This window comes from Uloborus diversus, chromosome 7 (genome assembly GCF_026930045.1).
Source record: "Uloborus diversus isolate 005 chromosome 7, Udiv.v.3.1, whole genome shotgun sequence".
Classification (NCBI taxonomy): Eukaryota; Metazoa; Arthropoda; class Arachnida; order Araneae; family Uloboridae; genus Uloborus; species Uloborus diversus.
This window is the reverse complement of record NC_072737.1, coordinates 51561989-51586261: the sequence shown is the minus strand read 5'-3', so window position 1 is coordinate 51586261 and position 24273 is coordinate 51561989. Positions and strand designations below refer to the sequence as shown.

The following is a 24273-nucleotide window of genomic DNA, read 5'->3' as shown; positions in this document are numbered from 1 at the left end:
TTGTGGATTTGACTCACACCCGTAACACGAACAAATCCTTATCTTTTAAGAAAAATAAATTTTTAAGAAAGTTGATACTTGAAATTGAAAAACATTATTATTCTTTGCAAATATATAAAAAATTAAAAAAAAACTAAGTTTAAAATTACGGAATGAAATGCTAATGTACGCAAAAATAGCACACTCGTAAAAAGTGAGTTAAGCTACTAAAATACCATCGTCTAAGAGTTTAAAACTCTAAAAACCGGGTAATAAATCCTTATGTTTAGAATAACAGCTTGTACGACCTCCTCAAACAGGAGAAGATAGCTCATTAATCTGGCCCCGTGTCATAAAAAAATTGAGTTGCAAGTTATGAAGTTATGCTGCCACAATAAGAGTCATAAATTTAACTGATTTCGAATTTTCAAGCAACAAACCCGAAACCATAACTAGTAAATGATCTGGTAAACTTTGTAATGTAAAGTATCTACGTATTCGATAAAGGAACTATAGTACAGTAAAATTAGGCCAAAAAATGGTCAAACCCAAACATCCAAAAAAAAAAAAGGTGAAACCTGTTGCAAATTACTTCTTACCCTTCCAGCAAGAAGGGGTAAAAAGTCCCAGCACTTTGCGCGTCGGGTTTTGGGGGGAAGGGGGGGGGCGACGAAATAATTCTCTATTTAAATAAAAATAATTTCTATTACTTAAAAAAAATTCTCAAACCTCACAGAAACCACTCTATAATAGTAAAATAATAAACTCTCACAGAAAAAATTCTAATTAACAGGGGTGCACAGGTGGGGGGGGAATGGGGGGGGGGGTTCATGGAGCAGCTTTGCGTCATCGAAATTTTTAAGGCAGTTTTATTCAAGGGGTATTTCTTTCTTCTTTGAGGGCTTTCTTGAGGGCGAGCAAATAAATATAAATTGAAGAGAAATTCATCATCCATTATTTGTAAATATACAGGCGAACCAAATGACCTTTTAATTTTCTACTACGGGCAAAGCCGTGCGGGTACCTCTAGTTTTAAAATAAATCCAATCCTTATCAACGGTTTGTTGGCTGCACAAATAAAAGAAATATTAAGTCGTGAAAGAAGGAACCAAAAGGGAAACATTTAAAATCTGCCAGTTACGGAACCCCATACACACACTGAAAACTTCTGATAGAACATTGGAATTATTTTGAATGATAATTCATTTCTGTAGTAAAAATGCTTTGCCACATTTATCATTAAAAAACTAGCAGTTTTTAGTACATCAGAATTTTCCTATAAAGAGTTTTACAAATTCATTATTCAACAAATAAACAAAACAAGCAACTTCAAATAAAGTTTAATACTTTATGTAGAAGTACAATAACAAAGGTACAATGTATAAGCTAAGTACAAAGAATAATATTTGGATACATTACAAAAGCTAATGAATTGAGATATAAACAATAAATTAATTTTTGTACAGCAGAAAATGAGCATGAATGAAATAGATGAAAACATTTCCATTTATTAGTTCTGTGATACTGATATGTTTTCATACAAATCTCAAAGTTGTTAAAATTTGTTAATGAGCGCTTTGACTGATGAGAGACACAGTAAGTCTAACTCCATTTAGTCCATTGAGCTAACAGCCAACTATAGTTTTTGGTCCTAGAAAAATATTACACACTTGGTGCGCTTGATTATCCTTGCATACAAATGCAAGCAAATCCGTTATTTCGAAGACAGGGTTTTGAGAATAGGATCACCAGGGATAATGCCTCTATCACGCCAGTTGCTTGTCCAACAGAAAAATATCTGGAGATTTTTGATTTTTTTTTAAATCAGAAGTTTTGTTGACTGTAGTTACATTAAGTGCCCCCCCCCCCCAAAAAAAAAGAGACGAACAGTTAAAGTAGTGGATGATAATGCAGCAAAATGAAATTGATTAAGGGCAATTACACAGGTAACTGACTGACATTTCTGAATCAAAACAGTATGTGTTTTGTAACAGTCAACGCAAAATACAGGGTGTCCGAGAAAGATCCGTACAACTTCAAAAATTTACTGAAAAAGAAACAATAGGGTTACAGCGAAACTAATTAGTACATTAGATAGAATAACTCAAAAAGTTTTTTTCCTATAACTTAAGTTATTACCTTAGGAAATTTCTACATGAGATCCTTTTGTAGCAAGAACAATATCAAGACGAAAATCAAATTCCATCCACGACCATTTCAGCATGCTAACATCAACAGTAGCTACAGCTGTTTGGATGTTTTGTTCCGTTGTATTTGCGTATCGGATTTTGTTTCGATAAATCACGCAACACATTGAGCTTTCTTCACGCGATCCGCCATTGAAATAACTAAAATGCTTTGATATTCCTTTGCGTGACATACTGCAGAAAAAAACTTTTTGAGTTATTCTATGTAATGTACTAATTAGTTTTGCTGTAACCCTATTGTTTCTTTTTCAATAAATTTTTGACGTTGTACGGATCTTTCTCGGAAACCCTGTATATATTGTGCAAACGATCTTTTTTACCCTGGAGTATTGTATTCTTTAAGCTGTATTTAATGATATAGTTGAATTCTCAAAATACATTTTGGATGATTTTCAAATATTTATTAAAAACATGGTAACTGACTGGCATTTCAAAAACAAGTATGTCAGTCAGTTACCATGTTTACATTTTTTTTTTAAATCCTTCAAAAGCATTCTGAGAATTTAACTATACCATTGAATTCAGGCCAAAATGTACAATATTTTATGGGAAAAGATACTACAAAAATGTCAGTCAGTTAACCGTGGAATTGAGTTTAAACAATTTTAAGAATGGAAACAATGCACTTTGCATTGAAAAAGGTACCAAAATGGTAGGACTTAATTTGAACTCTAAAAAAATTAACTTTATTCAATTATTGTTTAATTTTTAAAAATCTCCACTGAAAAATTATGAAAAATATCAAAAACCTATTTGCAGCAGATCTCTTAAGAGGTTACAAACATAAGTTCCAAAATTATTCATTTTATCATTTTAACTAACCAATTTAAATTTCAAAAAGACATAATTTTAGAAAATTAGTAAGATGTGCATCCTAAAGTTAGATCATATACGACTAGATTATGCCCTAAAGAATTAGTCCAGCAGGTCAATCTTCAAAGCAATTTTTTTAAAAAATTGTACAATATACAATATTAATATATGTTACATATTTTATTTATTTAAGACTGCCATTTCATGTTGTAAACATTCCTCATTTCTACTTTTTTGAAAAAATAATTCAAATGGAACCCATAATTTAACTTTTACAGCTAATAGAAGTATTTTGAACTGAAGTTAATTTGAAGTGTACATTCATTAAAACAATTTATATAAAGAGTTATTCAGCAATTAAACTAAACAGCCCCATTTGCCCCTCAAATACTTCAGACAGCGACTATGTCATCTCATAAAACTGAATGACACAGAACACCTGGTGATCCCATCGTAGCACATCACCACAACAGGGAGGTGATATTAACAAGCAATATCAGCTACATTTACAACATACAACGTATAAATTACTTTAAGAGAATAAAGGAATAAAATATTATCTGCAGCAAACACAGATTGTATATAGATATATGTGTGTGTATATATATATTTATATTATGTACATTTTAGGCTAAGTGTTCAATATCACATATTCTCCTTAGTTGTTCCCTAGCTTATACGATTTCATATACTCTAATGGCAGGCACAGCAGTCTTTCACTCCGTTCAAAAACGGGCATGGCGAGAAGGAAATACGTAAATTTGAAAAACATGGTGCTCAAAGCAAGAGTTCAGAATTTTAAATGGAGGAATTTTTGACTGCTCCAGCAAACGTAAGTTTAGAAAATAAAATTAAATTGTAAGAACTAAACTTATGAACACATAATGCATTTTTTTCTTAAAAACTCATACTAATTACTAAAACATAACTTGATAAACCCAATGTAATTGCTATTAAATTTATGTGCGAAGGGAGGGGACGGAAAATTCAAAATATTATAGGCATACAGTACAACCTCGAAATCTCGAATCTCTCGTGAAGAGGAAACAAAATAGAGTTTTCGAGTTATCACGGTTTTGGGAAAATTAAATTAGTAAGTCTCTCTCAATTACACACATATGCGATATGTATATTTGTATATGAACTTGGGACCACAATGCATAACAATTAACAAGTTATTCTTAAATCAGTAGCTATTTTGACTTTCCTTTTTCATCTACTTTTAATGTTCTAATTTTATCTTCAAGCATTCAGTTTAGGCATTTGCCATTTTTTAGGAGTTAAACACTTGTGGCACGTAAGTGAAAAGCATCTAATAGCTGGGGAAACCACTTAGATAAACAGCACATCCCTTCATACCAAAACTCCCCTATTATCTCACCCCAATTCTCTATTATTTTACTTTCCAGGAAAAAGGATGAAAAACTAGAAGCAGATTTATCCCAGAACAGGTTCTACTACAAAAATTACCAAAGAAAAACGGTAATTAAAAACTTCTGTGCGAAAATTTCGACATATGAAGGATTTCGAAACATAAATTTCGTGATAACCATACAAAATACATTAAAATTTGTATATTAATGCAGGGGGGGGGGGGGGGGGAATGTTTTCAAGACCTGAAGGGTTTCAAGATAAGGAATGTCTGGGGAAAACACTTGAATAAATAAGACTACAGCATCCCCTCATACCAAAACTCTCCCATTATTTCCCCCCAATTTTCTACTTTTTTACTTTCCAGGAAAAGGGATGAAAAACTAGAAGCATATGCATCTGGAACTGGTTCTACTACAAAAACTACCAAGGAAAAATGGTACTTCTGTGAAAATTTTGACATATCAAGGGTTTTGAAAATAAATTTCGAGATAACTATAAAAATACATAAAAATTTTTATGTAAAGGCAGGGGAAATTTTTTTTTCAAGCAAGACCTCATGGGTTTTGAGATAGAGAGATTCGAGATATCAAGGTATGACTGTAGTAAAACATAATAAATGGAAAATGTTCGATACAAAAGTAGATAAATTCAATGCAATGCTATCTACTGTCAAATCCTATTACTACAAACTTTGTTGTAATGGAATTCAAGTAATGTTATGGCAATTAAAATGGGACTGAATATTTATTTTGTTGAAACGGATATTTTGTTATATTGGTATTCACTGTAATAAGATCTTACTGTAATTAAATTAAAATAACATAAATTTACATTTTTTATGCAAAATGGCATAAGCATTGTGAGAAGGAAGTAACAATCAAACTCAAATTAGTAAAAGAAATTTCCCAAATGTATCAAAATTTCAAGCATTTAAAATTCTAAGCTCTTGCATGATATATATCAGTAGAAGTGTGTGAATGTATCATTATTAAGTGCATATAAAGTAATAACATTGGAATGTGCAAGTAAAAATATTCAAAATGGTGTAAAATATTACAGCAGTTTACCTTAATATTTAAATTAGAGTGATAATAATGAAAAAAATATCAACTGGTATTGCATTAAAAACATAGCCTTAGTACGTACAAAAGGTATATTACAACTACGAGAAATTTGCAAGGAAATTTATAATGTAAATTTTAATTACAATAATTAAAGCAGAGAAATATAACTTACGAAACCAAGAATTTAGGAATTATGAAAATGACATTTTTCAACGGTCCTTCTATGTTAATGTCAAGTGCACTGCACTGTCAAATACAATCAGATACCTAAATTTTTGACACAAATATCATAATGAAGTTGCAAACTAATGATATGTTACACAATACAATATACATTTTTATGAGGAAACTGAAAAAGGTAGCCAATATTAATCTTGTAATTTTTGCAATTGTGAAAATCTTATTTAAAAAGTTACTCTATCTTAGGTTTTCAAAATGCATGCAATTTATTAAGTAATAAATTCCATATAAGTGTTGGAATAGTCTTCGGTATTTTCAACACTGCTTTCTTTTAAAATCATATAAATTGTATTAAGACTTACAGCTATTACAAACCCAACTTTTTTCATATAACTATAGCTCGCCAAAATTTAAATTAAAATTTGTTATTTGTTGACATACTTCTTATCTTATTTGATACGTATAAAAGTTCATATCAAATTATGTATTTTCAATCTGAACTTCTTAATTACATCAACTATTATAACTTTGGACATAAATAAGTCAAATTGAAAGGAAAAAAAATACAGTTCTTCAATGAATTTACAAGGAATTTAGTGCTTAATAGTTGAATTAATTAATAATAATAACTTAGTTTTTTTTAAAAACATTTTTGTTTAATCACCATTACCTTAAAAGTTGTTTGATAGTAGACTTTAGAAATGCGGCATCAACTATTCAAACTTTATTTTTATGAAGCTGTTCACTTCCATTTTTTTTCTGCAACAGCAATGTGCTCAATTCATTTCATTTACATCAACCAACTTTGTTATTACTAGAGCCTGGATTTCATGAACTACAAAATCATAAAAAAGTATGAGCTAATATATATTTATTTTGTTTACGTAGAGGAAAGTTGTCATTTCTGAATAAGAAATGACTGATCTTTCTATTTTTATACCTTGTTCTTAAGGCTAAGATATGCACATTAATTACTTTATTGCATTAAATCACAATACATTATTCATGGTTTCCTTTAGCTAGACATTGCACGCTTGTTATTTAATAATAGCCTTTCAACTTCTCTTTGGGCAATATTTAAAACATTTAAAAATTCTTCCATAAGCCATTTATTTATTTATTTATTTATTTTTCACATTTCCATCTGTGGTAAAAATATTCTCCATGAGCCGAAATCAAGCTCTTCACGAGTATACTTACGTTGTTTTTAACATATTTACAGTCGGTCGTGTTGTCTAGTGGTCAGAGAAATCAGAAATCTGACTGCGGATTAGGAGGTTCCAGGTTCAAATCCTGGCTTGAGCATGGATGTACTTTCTCTCTCCTGACCTTGTCCTTCTTTTGTGTGAATGTGCTGTTAAGCTGCGAATAGTTGCCTACAATATAAATGGGTCCTTATGGCATGTGTATACTGTGGAAGTCGGACTTCACACCAAATTATGGTACAGATGGAAAAGTGAAGCAGAGCACCCCAAATTGTCAGCCTAGCTGGCACAAGACAACAACAACATACTTACCATGGAAAAAAAAAAAGAATGGCATTATAGTTTCGCAACACAAAATTTCAGTCTCTCATACTACATGCCTTTTGTGAAGAATAAAATATGTTTTTAGTTTCCTTTTAGTTTAAAAAACAAAAATTTAAAAACCAGTGGAAAATGTCGTTTAATAAACTTATTTTTTTAATGTGCTGTTTTTATGCATCTATATGAACTAACTAATAACAAAAGAAGCACAAATATCCAGGTGTATATGCACATATGCATTTGCATATAATCCAGGCTCTATGTATTATAAAAGTTTTGTTGAAACATACTAATGTGTTTCAATGATTAGCATTTACCATAAATTTCATAATTATTTGAACAATTATTTGATGATACTGCAACAGCAATAAACTACACATTGGCTTTAAAAATTATACATCCATACTATACATACTATTTTTTTTTCCCCATGATCATATAAAAGATTATTTTTCTAAAGCTATTATTTCAACGATTCATATTTAAACAGTCTAATAGGAGCTGAAGAGTAAACATTTTACATTTATCAACAATTGACAGCAATCAACTATTAAAGGGAAATTTTGAAATGATGAATTTAATATTTAATTCAACTAGTTCAAGATGAGTGTAACAATTCTCAGTAATTATGTACTTCAGCCATTCACGAAAAAAACGCCATTTTCCCACATGCATGACAGATTATGTATTACATTAAAACTGTAAAAGGTAATGAACAAAGGATTTTGACAAAGAAATCACACATAAGTTTATGATTTCTAAAGCAACAAAATTTTGAATATTACTAATTTAAATTATTATTTTCAGTGAAATATATGAGCTGTCATGTGCAAGACAAAATATTCATTTTTCTGTGAAATGGTCCATTTGCTGTTCATGTTTTGTCTCTAAAAACATGAATCATTATTATTATTCTTTTAATTCATGGGAGGAGGGGGGGAAGAGAGTTTTCCGATCTTTATCACTTCAAAAAAAAAAAAAAAAACTATTATAAGATGCAGCTCAAAGTATTCTGTAAGTTACCGTGACAAATGAATGTATTTTTTTTATGAGCAACTAACCCTTCATTATCATATTTGACAAAGATAGTTCGATGTGTGACAACATTATATAAATTTCAAAGGAAAAATACATGATTTATTTTTTTTTTGCAACCCAAAACCTTTACTTGATTTTGATAAGGAAACAAATTTTTATTTGTTCATCTATTTATTTTTCAGTTTTCAACAATTTCATAAAATATCAAGTTTTTAGCATTTTTCTGGTGTATTTGGTCAGATAGTAACACCAATATTTTGTACAGATCTTGATTTATGCATGGGCCCCTAAGGTCTAAGGTTTAGATCCTCATTTCTTTTCAAAAATACATCATACATAATAGAATTTAAATTTAGGTTTTAAATATAAAACTATTAAAAACAAAATATTTGTTAAAATGTTTTTTTCTTCTTTTTTTTTAATTTCATTATTAGTTGTGGTTTAAATTAAATATTCAGTAAGTTTGCATGGCAAAATTTTTCATACAGTTGTTCTTCCAAATAGCAGGCAGTTACAGGACCATAAGTCCTTTAAAACTTTTGAAAATTTTCCATCTTGAAAAGTATTGGGCATTATAGAATTGCTTTTTCATCATTTTTTAGGACTAAATTCAATCCTTTTAGATGCTACTTTAACTTGTACTTGAGCACTAAATCAATTTGACTTTTTATTAGAAAACCTACACTGAGCTACTTTTACCAAGAAACTACAGTTGATGCCTCAAAACAGATTTGAGCGGGGGAACAAATAAGAAGGAGGGTGGGTGCAGAACTGAAATTTTAGATGTGAGAATACAAAGAAGTTTTGTAATGGTTAGCTCAAAGAAAAACTTGTCTGAGCATTCAAAAAGAAATATGTTTTGTTAAAACAACTGTCTATTCAATAAATTACCGCCCATTAGTCAGGGCTAAAGCAGAAATACGTGAAATACACCGCTAGCTCAGTCATTTTCAACCGAGGACTGCAGTTTCGTGCTTATTAGCACTCATCAGCACGGCATAGGAAAGTGACTGAGCTGGAGATGGGAAAACCTCTTAAGGAAGCCAAAAGTGCAAAACAAACTGGTAGCTAATATAGAATTAGCAGACCAAACGAGAGACCGAAGCAATGGTTCGATTCAACTCGGAGATTGAACGCGAGGCTAAGTTATTCGGAATGTCTGATTCTCAGAGTGAATTATACGGAATGACCTATATTAAGAGACTGGGACTCACAAAAATGCTTAATAATCAGAGGTGTCTGCTATTTGGAAGTGTCGGACGAGGTGGCCTGATTGGTAAGTAGCCGGACTCGTAGCTGGAGGATACCACGGGCGATGCCAGTCGGATCAAAGATCCTCCGTGCTCTTTAGTGGTGGCTGGGGCACGTGAGATATGTCGTGGTCTCAAAGTCCTCCAAATGAATCAATATCTCTGGGGGTGCTGGACTATGCATTACTGGGTTTCTAGTCTGGATCAAAAGAGCTTCAGAACACCATCCTACCGGTAAAACCACAAAAAATGGTAGGTACAGAGGACCCTAGAGTGTGATACATTTGGAAGTGTCCATTACAGAAGATTTCACTGTACAATTCCATTGAGATTACATTGCAGTTTGGACAAATCGAGTAAATTGTGTTTTTAAATAAGAAAAAAAAAATGTCAAACACATTTAGTTATCTTCATACCACTAATGAGATAGGGGCATGAACACTAGGCCCATGGCAGCATTATGGTTTGATCGGGTCCTGTTTGCAATAAAGGTCTAAGTTCTTAAGCACATTTTCATCACAAAATAAACAATCGCCATTAAAAACATAATAGCACGTCCAAAACTTAATGGGAATACGAATTTGCCATTTTTTAATGAAGTTTCAAACAAATAAATAAACTATACCAACTTATTTTCAACCAAAAATTTTCTGAAAATAAACCAAATCAGCAAAAAACATCAAGCAATGTTCAAATATATAAAACATTGTCATTGTAATAAAATGCTGTGAACGTCATTGTAAAAAAAATCTTCAGACGTTGTTTCAAGCTCTAAATTTACAGCCTTCTCAAATGTAGAATTCTGATTCTCTGTATAGAGTCTTTATTTTACAAATGAAGCATGGAGAGATAATTTGATTGATATTTTAGACTACCTGACTTTCAGGAGATGGAATGGAGAACTGATGGTGCTTCTTTTCCGAACCAAATTTGCTGCCACTGTAAGAGAAACATACTTTGTTACAAATGCAGACAAGTCAACAAGCACTAATATTAAATTATTTTTTTTTCTTCAAACCTGACCCTGATGACCAATCTCATATTAAGATGAATCTTGCGAATCAGAACAAAAATAAAACTTAAATACATTGAATTTTTTTCTAGATGACATAGGAAAATATTGGAAAGGAAAGATAATCACCACTAGCACAGCCAGAAAAACCTTTTGGAGGTTTTTTTTTTAAACCAAAAATACCATCTGAAAATGGTTTTTTGATCAAAACTACCTTCTGGAGGGGGTTTCTTGATCAAAAGTCTTTTCATAAGTTTAAACTACAGTATTAGAATATGCATCTAAGTTAAAACCAATACCTCTGGGGGGGGGGGGGTGTTTTACCCCTCTCCCCCTCCTCCCTGCGCCATTGATCACAACTATTAACTTTTGTTGATAGCAAAAGCAGAATCAAGAGAAAAAATTGAAAAACCTTTCAAAAGCTTAGCTTGCTACCGTGGCGGCGACTTGGAGGGGAGACTGCTCCCACAATTTTTTCATCATCAAAGATTGTCTGAAGGTTCTTAAGATTTTAATTTTAAAAAATTCCGGGGAAATCAATACACTAGATTAAAATTGCAATTTTTAGACTTCGGTTTCAAAAAACATTTCCCGGAGAGAACCCACAAACACGCTCCCTCCTTTTTGTAACTTCAAAGAGGGACTAAATTTGTGTTACTAAGATTCCAATTTCGGAATTTTTTTCTAGGAAGAGAACCCACTTGCTTCATGCTTCTTACATCAGTAAAAATATGTAAAAATGTGTTTTTAAGACTCCAATTACAGAACAAATTTGGGGGTAGACCCCCCCCAAATTTTCCTTTCAAGTCACCAAAGGAAGTCTAAAATTGAGCTTTTAAGACTTTATTAATTCCAAAGGAGAACCTCCAAACTTATTCTTTCCTCATTAAGTCATTCAAGGATATCTTGAAATAGCGTTTTTGAAACGATTCAACTTTGCAAAATTTTCGAGAGAGAACCCCAGCACGACTTGCCCTCAGTTTGCTAAAAATGTCCTAAATTTGCCTTTTTAAGACACTAGTATAAGGTTTTTTTTCGGGGAGTTACCTTATTTACATCACCAAACACAGCTGCAACGTTTCTTTGAACACTTGAGCGTCAAAAAATTTTCGGGGAAGAGTTTTCGAAGCCCCCCCTCCCCAAGAGAGTCACCCCCCAAAGATAGCCAAAAGGAAAATCTTCAGCTTTCAAAAAAATTTTTGCCCCAGCACTTATAATCTCCAACCGTTGTCTCTGGCTGGCTAAAATCAATTACAAGTGTGAAAATTGATAACAAAGAGAAATTTTAGACCATTGAGCTCCCTTTCTGTATTTGACAGCAAGAAAATTGTTATCAACTGTGTGAATACAAGCTTGCAGTTACATTTAAAATTTACTGAAAATGGCTATAATTCAGGTTCTATAAACCTTGAAAGTTCCAAACAAGTTCCATCAGATGCTAAATTTGTTCTTTTTGATTGATTTGTTCTTTTTGATATTTTAAATGTGCAAATAAATTTTTAATACAAAAATTGCAAAAAATGCTAATTTTTGAGGTTTTTAATTAATATCTATTGTAATTAAAGCCTTACAAAGACAAGACCCAGCGAAGAATGCTCTTGATCAAGTTGCCTTTTGAACAAAAAAAAAATGTCAAAATTGGTTTAACCGTTTAGGAGCAATGATGCAACAGACAAGACACAGATCAACAATTACCTCCCTTTTTTCTGTCAGGGACTTATAAACCATGTACATTGACCATAACCAGCCTACCTAGGCCCAGTGCCTGTTGCTACATCTGTCCCCAGAGGTGGGCTGCGGTTAGCCCAGTGAATAGGGCACTGGAAATCTGAACCAGAAGGCTCTGGGTTCGGAGTCCAATAGTGCCAAAAACTTTCAGAGTATATTCTTGTAAAATCAATCATATGAAAGTCCTGGGGTTGGTCACGAGCGGTTACTTTGGGTGCATGGTTTAGGAGACTCTCCTTCCCTTTACTACCATGCTGAGAAATTGTGGAGGTCTTAGTGACCAACTAACCACATTTACCAATATCAATCCAAATCCAATAAACATTAAATTTGTATGTGCAGAGGTCATGGTCTAAAAAGGAATGCCAATTGCCAAATGAGTCTAGAGGAAAATTTCTCTTTGATTAACAAAAGCTAGATTACGTTCAGGTTTTCAATTCAGATATTCTTTTCAACTATTTTTCCCAGCATACAATTATAAAACCAACACCAATCCAACTTTCAGATTGCTTAGGCACAGCTTTTGTATCTCAGACAGATGAAAGTAAGATTATGTAAAGATAAGATAGGATTGAAAACATGAAAGAATAAATTTTTTGCTAGTTAACACAGTATCTCTAAGATACAAAAATGCTTTTCATTTTGGTGAATTAATAAAAATGCAGACTACAGTTCGAGTAAGGATCCAAGAGGTGGGTCATGGTGATCATTACCCCCCTCTCCTCTAAAATATGCAAAGATAGCCTAGAGCAATTTTCGGGATTTCAAAAAATTACCAACAGAGAGCTTCAAAAGTATGTATCATAGTATCAAATAGCAAAAGAAAAAACAGCTCTCTCTATTTATTTCTTATTGATTAATTACAGCAGCACTTTGGAGGCAGTCAATAACTTTTCTTGTTCACACTGACAGGCAGCAATATAGCTACATGGTTGTTAAAATGAGAAATGAAGTAAGAAATCTATGAGTTTCTTTACACTATCGTATGTTTTCTATACAAGCAAATGATGCTTAAGTTTTGAACTAAATATAAAAGTCAATTATCAATATCATCTCAAAACCTCATTCGAGATTTCCAAATATTTACATAAATAATGTCATAGAGGAAAACTTCAAAGTGTTTAATGCAGCTTAGAAACAAAAAATCAAAACAGAGAGCTTAATAGCATGAAAAGAGATAAATGCATTTTGGAAGAAAATATAACTAAAAGAACGTACCATTATCAACTAACGTGGATTAACTACAGGTTCAAAATAAAAGAAGTATTTGAGTTAAAATATCTTAATGTGCAAGCAATGATTGTAAATAGCACATATATGGCACATGTAGTGGCCAAAGAGAATGCCCAAGCAGATGAAATGTAGCCAACTGTCTTCATATTATTAGTTATACTTTATAATATTTGTTTGTAGTATATCTGTTTTCTGAGTAAAGCATGTTAATTCTAATAACTGCCAATTTAAATAGAACATTTTTTATGCAGCAAACAGAAATATGTGCTACATAATACTGATTAATTACAAAAATACATCAGAAATGCATATTATCAACACGTTAAGAACACAAATAATGACTGAAACTGGGGTCGAAAATATGCTGCGTAAAAAAATACTGCTAAAGTATCCCCAAGCTTAGAGTTTTTAGAAGCAAATACTGTATTTAATTTAACAGTTCATTTATAAATGATTTCTTTTTTTGTTCAATAGCAGCAAAATATTCAGCTACAGAATCAAAAAATGTGTTTCTCTCTTTCAGAGCACTTAAATGCTCACATTTAATTGAAATCAGTCCAAGATCGGAAAACGACTTTTGTCCTGTCGAAATCAAAAAAAAAAAAAAAAAACAAGAAGTCAGACTTTTTTTTTTTGAGACCAAATTATTTCAAAAAAAGCCATTTGGCAACTCTGCAATTTGCCCATGCTTGGAACCGCTTGCCTGGGTTTGAATATGAAGAAGCGCCAACAGCGATCTCTAGTCATTGGATAAGAGCCACGGTGACACTGTGCTGTCATGCCATTAGCACCCCTTTAATTGTTCTCGTGCATGGACTCGACGTTTTGCAATGTGCTTTTCTTTTTCCTTTGCCTGGAGACATGTGCACCAGGGAAATTACCGTGTGAGCGACTAATAAATTTTTTTAACTTATTTTCAGTGAAAGTCAAGATAAGAAAAAGCTTTTTTTCATACTTCCTGTCCATTATGAGCATACAAATGAGAAATGAAAATAATTTTTGGAGTGCCCAAGCTCCGCATGGTTTTCTTGGGCGGACCGCATGTCACTGATATTTATACAGTAAACTCCCGATTATCGACGAATAGCACTGCAAAGCAACCATAACGTGGATAAGCAAATTCTCCAATAATCCCCAAATTAGGTAAAAATGACGCAAGTGTATGCAATAGCTTAAAGAGATCAATAAGACTCCAATACATTTAAACTGCAGCTAAAATGTATGTGAAGAATGCATGTAAAAGCATGAAAAGCATTATTGCTTTTAAGTATTTATGCTTTTAAAATCATATAATGCTTTTTAAAAGCATATAAGCATATAATGCTTTTAAAAGCATTATTGCTTGCAAGCTCATTATTGCAAACGGATTACACACATATGCTAGAAAATCGTGCAGATTAACTACAACAGATCAAGCTAGGTTACAACAAACACTCAAAAGGAAGGGGAGATGAATTTTTTAAACACTGATCCGGCCACTCATTTACACGCATAAGTAGTGTAGGTCTTAAAATCAGTAAAAAGTGAATATATAAAGCAGTAAATAGTGTAGAGCTAAAAATCAGGTTTCAACTAGTTAGATTTTAGTGACCTTAAATGGTTTGGTGTCATTGGAAGGATGGGGAAGAAAGCAATAGGAATGTCGAAAAATAAATTTTGTACTTGTTAAGTTAAAATGTGCGCCTTTATCTATATTTAATTAATCATTGCCAAAAAAAATTTTTTTTTTCAAAGTGTGAAAGGCCGAGGATAAGCTGCCCATGGATAATCGAGAATTTACTGTATCTGCCGTAGGCAGGTAAATCAGTAGAAGGCAGTATCTGCAGAAATGAGTTTTTGAGATATTTGAAGAATTCCATTTGTATCAAAGTTTTATATTTAATAGTAACAATAGGAAATGTCATAATTAGACATTTTTCTCACGCTCCTCTTTCTACGGAAATAAGCAGCTTGAACAATAAAGATAACGTATAATAGATGACAAAAATGCAAAAAAAAAAAAAAAAATGCAGTAACTGTCCTTTACTTGCTCAGGGCAGTATATATCGCTCTTCAGGTGGAACACTGATAAAACTCCAAAAACGTTTAATACATAAACCTCATACAACGAAACATAGTTGAGTTACTGCCCTGGTGGCTAAAAGTTGAAATACAAATCCGTTTTCCTCCATACAGAGTGACCACGTTTTGGACCCAGTGACGACAATAATTCATTTTCAATTAGTTTTGCAGTTACGTCAATGTTCCACCCGAACAGCGATATATGCAGATACAGTCAAACCTGCTATAGCAAACCTGAGATGTAACGACCCCTGCTTGTAGCGAACCTTTTAAATTGTCTTAAATAAAGCTCTAAGTTGTTAATATATTTTCAAAAGCTTAAAACTATCATCAAAAGCTAGAGAATTGACTATAGCAAGCCAAAAATTTCCAGCATTTCACAGCATTTGTAAAATTAACGTTCCTTGCCAGTTTTCCCACAGGCAAACACCATCTTCTGCAATAAATTACTCCTTTTTTGCAAGAATACTCTGCTCTAAAGCACCTTCTACACCCATTGTCTCTCTGATAATATTGTGAACTTCACACTGATCATGACTAAATCCTAATCCAGTACGCTGAGGATTTGCTATAGTGAGGTTTGACTGTATTATCTAAATTTTTGTGAAAACTAACCATTTGATTGCTTGCTTCCATTTTTTACATTGCCTTGTTATTGCTTAATCTGCTTTTTGAAATTTAGATAAAAAAAATTCATTTGAAAACTCCTTTTTCAACAAAAGATGAAAAACTAAAGAAAGAACTGAGAAGTTTTCCATTTCTGTACACAGAGTACAAAATTATGTTTCCCGTGTTTTCCAAAAACTTTTACAATCAACTTAAGCACATGTTACAGTGATACAAAGAAAAATAATTAATTAAGAAAGAAAAAAGCAGGAACTTGTAAATTGCATAAAATAAGAAGTAAAATTAACTTTTAAGTAAAAACAAAACCAAAGTTTTTATAGCACAAAATTGCAAAACATACTGTTGCTTCGAGTCAGAAGTCCAAAATGATATTGAAAGTTTTATGTCATTAACAGTCACCAAGAAATAGTCATTGACTGTTAGAGATGATTAAGAGAGATGCCTTGGAGAAAGTAAGAAATTGGTTGATACAAAAAATAACTTGAAATTGAAATTGCTTTGCCTCAAAGAACGAACAAATATCTCTTTTAGAATATACAATTGCAATTAAAAAGGGAAAGTGCAAAACTTGACGCTGTGCGATTCGTATATATGAAATTTTAACCTTCTATGACTACTGTTTTTGTATTATGTGAGGTACATACGCACGCACACACATAGACACAAATGTCACGACAAAACTCATCAAAATTTATTCGAGGACGATCAAAGGGTATTTTTTTGGTTAGCTGCAAATTTACACACAAGCATGTGCAGAAATCAAGAAAAAAAAACAATCAAAACTCGTTTAGGATCAATTAAAACATGAATTTATCTTGAAATTTGAGTGCTAAATTTTTTGGGCAGACAATATTTCCTTTTCATAGCGTAAGAAGTAAACAGTGCATGTCCTTATGTAGTCCAAAGAATTTTTCAGATAATCCGAGTTTTCAGTAATCCGAGGTGGCGTGAGCCCCAATTACCTCAAAGTTTTCAGACTCTACTGTAATAAAAACTAGAGTTTCAGGAAATGAGGCTACTTTGTTTTGCAAAGCTATATTAGGTACAAAATCTACGTTAATATTAGTGAGTAAAATTCTGTCACTTTCTTCTTGAGCACATGATTAACTCAGTCCCAAGCAATTTGGATGAAACATATAAGCTAGAAAATGATAATCAGTAACTCCATGCTTAAATCTGCATGTCACATCTTTTTCTAAAGCACCAATACGATTCTCGTCCTTCGTTAGATTAATCCAAATGTTACAAGCCTCTGTAGTTGAACAATTGACAGTCTGAACTGATTCAAGGGCAATTGCAATGGATTTTACTTTTTACAATGATGAAATGAATTTACATTTTTTAGTTTACTCTACCAAATATGATTAAATAATTATTAGAACTTTTTTTAGACATTTTTCAGTTTTTGCCAGTTTCTGCTGGTTTTTACCGGTTATAACCAGTTTCTGCCACTGGCAGGGCAAAAATTAGTTTCTGCCAGTAGAAAGTCAGCCCTGTTTTAACAAATGCTAATATGAATTTTATGGACATTTGTTTCCAAAAACGTACTTTCTTTATTTTGCTATACAACTGACAAACACAGGGAAAAAATTTTTTTTTAATTACAAAGTCAAACTTATACTAAAAATTCTACCGTAGCTATAGTAACGCAAGCAATAAATATCTTTCAATAAAAAGACATTGCAGTTTTATAACTTTGAGACTATTTATTTCAGCATTGATAATGTTACATGTTTAAGTTTTTTTCCTTCTTCTCTGTCAACTTTATCAATATAGTTCTGTAAAAATAGGTGTACATTTTAGTAAAATAATTGAAAATTGTTTTCTTCTGCATATTTTTTTTCTACACAAATTATTTAAAAAAAATTTTCACTGAGATATTGACGCTTTTTTTCTTCCCTCTTCTTGCAAGTACTATTTTACACAGTACTTCACAATTACAATATTTTTTGTTTTATAATTTATTTTTCAACACAATTCTCGCAAGGCTCAAAGTAATGCTGAATGTCAGACTAAATTTGAGCAGGTTAATCATTCATTTTCGATGGGTTTAAGTAATAACAATTTTTTAATTTTGAATAACTACACAATTCTTTAGGAGTTTTTATTTTCTTTTACGCAAATAGATTTAGCAACCATAATAAAAAGGGGGTGGGGTAGTTGAAAGTTGAACAAATATGGCATAAAGTTACCTTGAATGACTTCATTTCTACAAACAGATTCGTTAGTTAACTATTGCATGAACCTATCCATATTGCTATTCATGAAATATGGTCATTTCTCTTAAAAATCCATCATACACCATAACCCCAATTAAATTTCATACAACCCAAGATCTTTTTGAGTTGAAAATCTACTACTATAAGAAAAAGTCCCCCGCTCCCACAATTACATAATTGATGAGTCTTCAAATGATTTTGTTGAAGTGTAAACATATTTTCAATATTATTTTTCATTTTTATTGTACAGAAGATTTGTTTCCTGAAGCAAGTGATACAAAAAGAGGCTTAGCAGAGTTCTCGTGAGCAATATGTTGTAGTTTAATTTTGCTTTTAATCAGTTAGAAGCTTTATTGCTCTCTTTATTTTACATAAATTTAATTACAGATCAAAATAAAATATCAAAAATGAAGCTCAATTCAATAAGGAAAAGGCTAAACAACAATTTGGAGTGTCACATAACCATAACAATTTTATATGAAAATTTTTTGTACACTCTAAATTCTACTTGAACAGCATGCAAGTGCAGCAAAAATATTCTAATATTAAGTATATAATGAATTTGAAGTGCCCTTCTCAGTAATGATGATAATAAATGCGTTGCCGAAAGTCACGCATTAACCACGAATGACATGTCCATAATTCTTTGGGAAGTGAACTGTTCGTCCATATTTTGTCCTATATGAAGTTTCTTCATCTTTTTTACGCATTTCTTCTTCTGGTTGGTTAACATTGCCCTTCTCAGTCAAAATTATTACCACGTAATGATAATTCTCTAGTATTATATTTTCATCCATATTTTTACTGTCTTTTAATTCTTAAATTTAATTATTTTATTTCTATTTAACACAAACTGCCGAATGCCAACACGTAATTAAAAAAAAGTGAAAAAGACGACGAGATCGTGTTCCACGAATTTGGTCTTGAGAAAATAAAAATGACGACTTCTTGAAGGATATGTGATGTAAATAAAGTTTTGTCGATTTTTATAAAATAATGGAGTCAAATTCTTATACAAAATTAGGGTGTTGTTATAAGCCTTCACAACACTCTCAAATTAAAGAAACAGAAATAAGTAAAACTTGCAATTCAGAATAGCAATAGAAGAACACTGGAATAAATGATTAGGAATGAATATACGCAATGAAAAATCAAAATAGTTCAACCACATACAGGCCTTATAAAAAGAAATTCAGACCAAATGCTATCAAAGAATTATTTTACCTCACAATAATTTGTAATGCTTTATCACACTTTAAACAAACATTTTACACATTAAACCATTAAATTCCAATTTTCCCCCATAATTTTTCTCAACAACTTATACCTTTTTTCAAACAAAAAATATAGCTGTAATGGTTATAGCATAAAGCTATAAATCCCATTATATAGACAGAAAAAAAATCAGTAAAGAGAAGAAAACCAGAAAATGAGTATGCTTTACACTTATAGAACTGTCCATTATGCATTTGAAATAAATTTATGATTGACACACAAAAGTGTCATGTGTGATAGAATGATTTTGACTCAAATAGAAATAGAAATAATAAAGAAATTATCATTCAGAAGATGCAATGAAGGGAAATTCTTCTGTTTCAAATTTTTTTTATTACCTAGCACAGCGTTTTTAAAATTATGTTCCTCGGAACCCCTGGATTACACCAAAATTAATAAAGGGTTCTACCCTTAACCAGGAGTGTGCGCAGAAATGTTGGGATCCATCACAAAGGATATACACGGGCCCCACTCCATATTGTTTACCCTTATATTTCAAAGATATTGGGCCCCCCTCAGGTTCGGGCCCGGGCCAACAGGCATCCCTTACCCCCCCCCCCATGCACGCCCCTGCCCTTAACCAACATTTTAAGCAATTTTAACTAATAAGAGATGGAGAGTAACACATCAGTATGTAAGAAAAGCAATGAATGTATATGAATGTCAGTGATGAGCAAAACAGGCATTTATTTCTGAAAAAAGTTATGATGTCATAGTCAAAGATAAAATATTTAAATTATATAAAAATTAAAAAATTATAGAAAAAATTTTTTATTAAATGTTTACTACTACAAGCGAAAGAAATTACTAGTGTTATCTTGGGGTGTCAAGGGTCTCTCTATGACACTCTGTAATGCTTTCATCCATTCTGTCCTGTCGTCTTCTTTTTGGACGCCTAGGAGATAAATTCGATCTCGAGTACGAAGAGTGAACCCAAAACCCTGTTCCTTCATTCCAGGAGGCACACCTTTCTTCACTGCAAAACCATCTGCATGATATCCCAGGAAGACTTCACCTTTGGGGTACGGATCCTTAAATAAAAAGTAGAATGAAATTAACTATATAAATAGAAATAAAAAGGCCACATTTCACAACTGATCAGCAAAATATTAACAATCGAAATGGAATAAGATAGGATAACATCTTTGGTGAAATGTTTACGTTTAAACTTTGTAAATTGGTACACATGAAACATATACAAGAAAATTTTACACCACAATTAATATTGATAAAAACGTTTTAAAAAATGTTCAAAAATTTATATGCAGTTGTTTTAAATAAACATTAGCAAATAAAAAAGAACAAAGTTTTATTCATTTATTAATATTTTTATATATCTTTTTTTTTTCTTCTTTCAGAACATGCAATGCCTAAATATGTTGATTTTTTATAGGTGCAGAATCAAAAAGTAAAAACTAATCATCATTTTAAATATATTTGACTTATTCTGTTTCAAGTTTTATGCAGTTTAAATAAATTATTCATAACAATCTAACACAGCTAATACCTGTTATAAATATTACATGAAAATCAAGAAATTATGAATACAACACAAAAAAAAAGGGATTTTGTATCCCTCTTCTGAAACATGTCAACTCTCAATCAAATATTTCTGGCAGTTAAAAGCTCTCTGAATTAATATTTTACAAATGAGCAAAGAGAAGTTGTGATAATTATCTGGTAAAAACTATTGCATACTAATACATTTAATGTGATTACCAGGGGTTGGCTCTAGTAGTTCTGCTGCCCTAGGCGATATTATAAAGCGTCCTCCCCCCCCCCCCCATTGAATAACAACAATAATATATAAAATAATAATATATTAATGAAATAAATATAATAGTAAAGTGCTTAAACTTAAAGTCAGTTTATAGTTAAATTCCAAACCGGGTTTTACAAATCCAAGCACTGGTACACACTTTAAATTGCCTTTTTAACATTAAAGTAATGAATCTTTTGGCATTGAAACAGACATTGAGGTTTTCAAAAGACTTTTAAATCACGCAATTTGCCACCTCTAAAATTAAGTTGAATTTCTAGTTAAATTCCAAACTATGTTTTGCATATCCACCCAAGCACTGATACACACTCTTTTTTTTCCCACAGTATTAAAGCTCTGGCGCTGAAACAAATATTCATACTTTTAAAAAAATGTTTCAACTTCAACATTTCCCGCGCTTAACATCTGCCACCCCAGGCTAGGTCGTCTACCCCAGGAGCCGGGCCTGGTGATTACTAAATGTTAAAGTATTTTACATTTCTAACTTACCAAAGGATCTTCTAGATACATCAATTTCCGGTCATCCAGTGTGAACCACCTCCATTTGTATGCATCACTAGCTCTAGGACCAGTCTTAAACATCCAACCCTCTTTTAGGAAATCTCGAGTCAAATACTGAGACAGCTCCAACTCACTGGTTCCAGGATAAGCCACGCGAAGTTGATTGAGCTTGACAGATCGAATGGCCATGTACCATTCAACAATGGACTGAAAGAAAACAGAAGCATTAGTTCATTGTAAATTTTATAGGAATGAAATTCTGTGTCGACTGATTGTACAGTAAGATGACAATACAAAGATATGAGTGTTGTCTGGGAATGATAAAATAAAGTTTTGAACTGACAACGCAAAGACATAAAATTTTAAATGTTCAGCATCATCGTAATCCAAGCACATAAGACTTCACATAATTAATTAATAATTACTTTGTTCTCAGAGCAAAACACTAATATGCACATACGTAAAACAAGTTTTTTTTTTTTTTTGCTTTGTGCGTGCTTTTATTATAATTCTAAGCAGTATGCTTAGCTTTAATTTAAAAAACTAAAAAAAAACACGCTTTAGTAGCAAAATAAACTAAAAAGTTAAAAAATAATCTTTGGATGACAAGTATATAAAGTAACTGAACAAACACTTAATTTTACTGCAATAGAAAAAAGCGTGGTGGGCTTCTTATCAGTTGTCTTAAATTTCTTCCACCTGTTATCCATGCAAAAAGGTAAATAGGTAGCCCTCCCTTCCCCACGCTTTTTTTTTATTACAGTAAAATTAAGTGTTTGGTCAATTACTTCATATACTTGTCATCCAAAGATTATTTTTAACTTTTTAGTTCATTTTGCTAATAAAGCGTGTTTTTTTAGTTTTTTAAACTATTATTTTATTCATAATGGAATGTATCTTAGTATTTTATTGCATTATTTGCACCAGGCATTTTGAATGCTTTCTGGTATATTCATGTGCAAACATTGTTACACTCCGCAGCTCTGATTTGTACGTCGTAAGTAATTCTAATAAGCCACTGGTTATTTGTATAAAGGAAAGTCGAACCCACAAACATACAAGTTAAGCTAATAAAAGTGTGTTAATTAGAATAAACTAATAACTTATCGTTAATAAATTAATTTGATTTTACAACATTGCATTGTCATTGTGTCTGAGGTTGCATTCGAAATTTTTAAAAAAACCGATCACAAAAAGGACCCGAAAATTGAGTTGCAAGATTATAAATTTAATTTCGGTGTAGACGGGATTAGAACGCACACCCAATGATTACCGGAGGTGGATGTCAGCGAAGACCCGCGCCTTAGACCGCTCGGCCACGAATGCTCATAAAGTGATGGAATGTACTAACAGTAATAAGCCACTAGCTCTTAGTCCAAAGGAGAGTTAATCACAAGCATACATGTGAAGCTAATAAAAGCGTGTTAAAAAAGAACAGAACTTACAGTGAACTTCAAAAGGATAAAAAATAATACCCTTGTGGTTACACATAACTAAATGATTTTTTTTTACATATAACTAAATATATGTATTGCATTAATTCAGTTGTATGTAAAAAGATACTAATATCGACAGTAAGAAAATATAATTAGGTTAAACAAATAAAGCATACATGAAAACATTGTCTGAAAAGAATATTTTTGGAACTTAAGTGGGTTCTCCACCATTTTCATTTCATTGGAGCAACATTTTGCATTGCAAAATATTTTGAAAAAAAAACCACAAATCAATTCTTTACTATATAAAATAAGTACAAACTTGTATTTCATCTAAAATTACCATAATTTATTAATGCTTTAAAATATATTTTAAAGATATCAAGGTTTGAATTTGGAGTCATTTCTATACATTTAGGTCTCACATTGCCATTTTTCAAAAGTACATACTGTACATTAATTTCAAAATCTATTGATTCACATTAAACTGAATATATTTATATATTTTAAAACAGCAATTTTTTTGTTTTAAATCTGCAATTTGAAAAAAGTCTTGAATTAATCTATTTTATTATAATGTTATTTACCTTCATTTATTTCATGTTTAAATTTTCATTTAAAATACTCAAAATTTAGCAAGAGGTCTTGTAAAAATGAAGAATTTCAGATTAAGATTAAAAGAAAAAATCATATTCTACTCTAATATAATGGTACCAAATTTTAAAATAAGGCACTGAAACTGAAGATCTTGAATTCAGTAAACATTTTGCTGCAGCAAGCAACCACACCTAAAATAAGCATTAGGGCCATTCCACGAAAATGCTGGCATTTTGTCGCGCACGTAACATCTCACATATTTTGTTAAAAAGTAATAGTTTTAAACGCTACTGAACAAATTTTTTGTTTAAGAAGTCCCACACACATTTAGGTTTTCTTAAGAAACAAATTTCTGTTCATTACTTGCTTAAGT

At 31.7% G+C, this 24273-nt stretch overlaps 1 protein-coding gene across 1 annotated transcript in view; it reads right to left on the bottom strand.

Annotated features, from left to right (window-relative positions):
- Positions 1 to 9996: 9996 nt before the first annotated feature.
- The window catches only part of LOC129226130 (arf-GAP with dual PH domain-containing protein 1-like), a 24841-nt gene continuing 10564 nt past the window's right edge, over positions 9997 to 24273 (bottom strand). The window contains exons 5-7 of the mRNA XM_054860728.1: positions 21856 to 22074; positions 20395 to 20617; positions 9997 to 10370 (exon numbers count right to left, since the gene is read on the bottom strand). Of these exons, the coding sequence (XP_054716703.1) occupies positions 10303 to 10370; positions 20395 to 20617; positions 21856 to 22074 (510 nt within the window). The 3' untranslated portion in view covers positions 9997 to 10302. The remainder of the gene's footprint in view (positions 10371 to 20394; positions 20618 to 21855; positions 22075 to 24273) is intronic.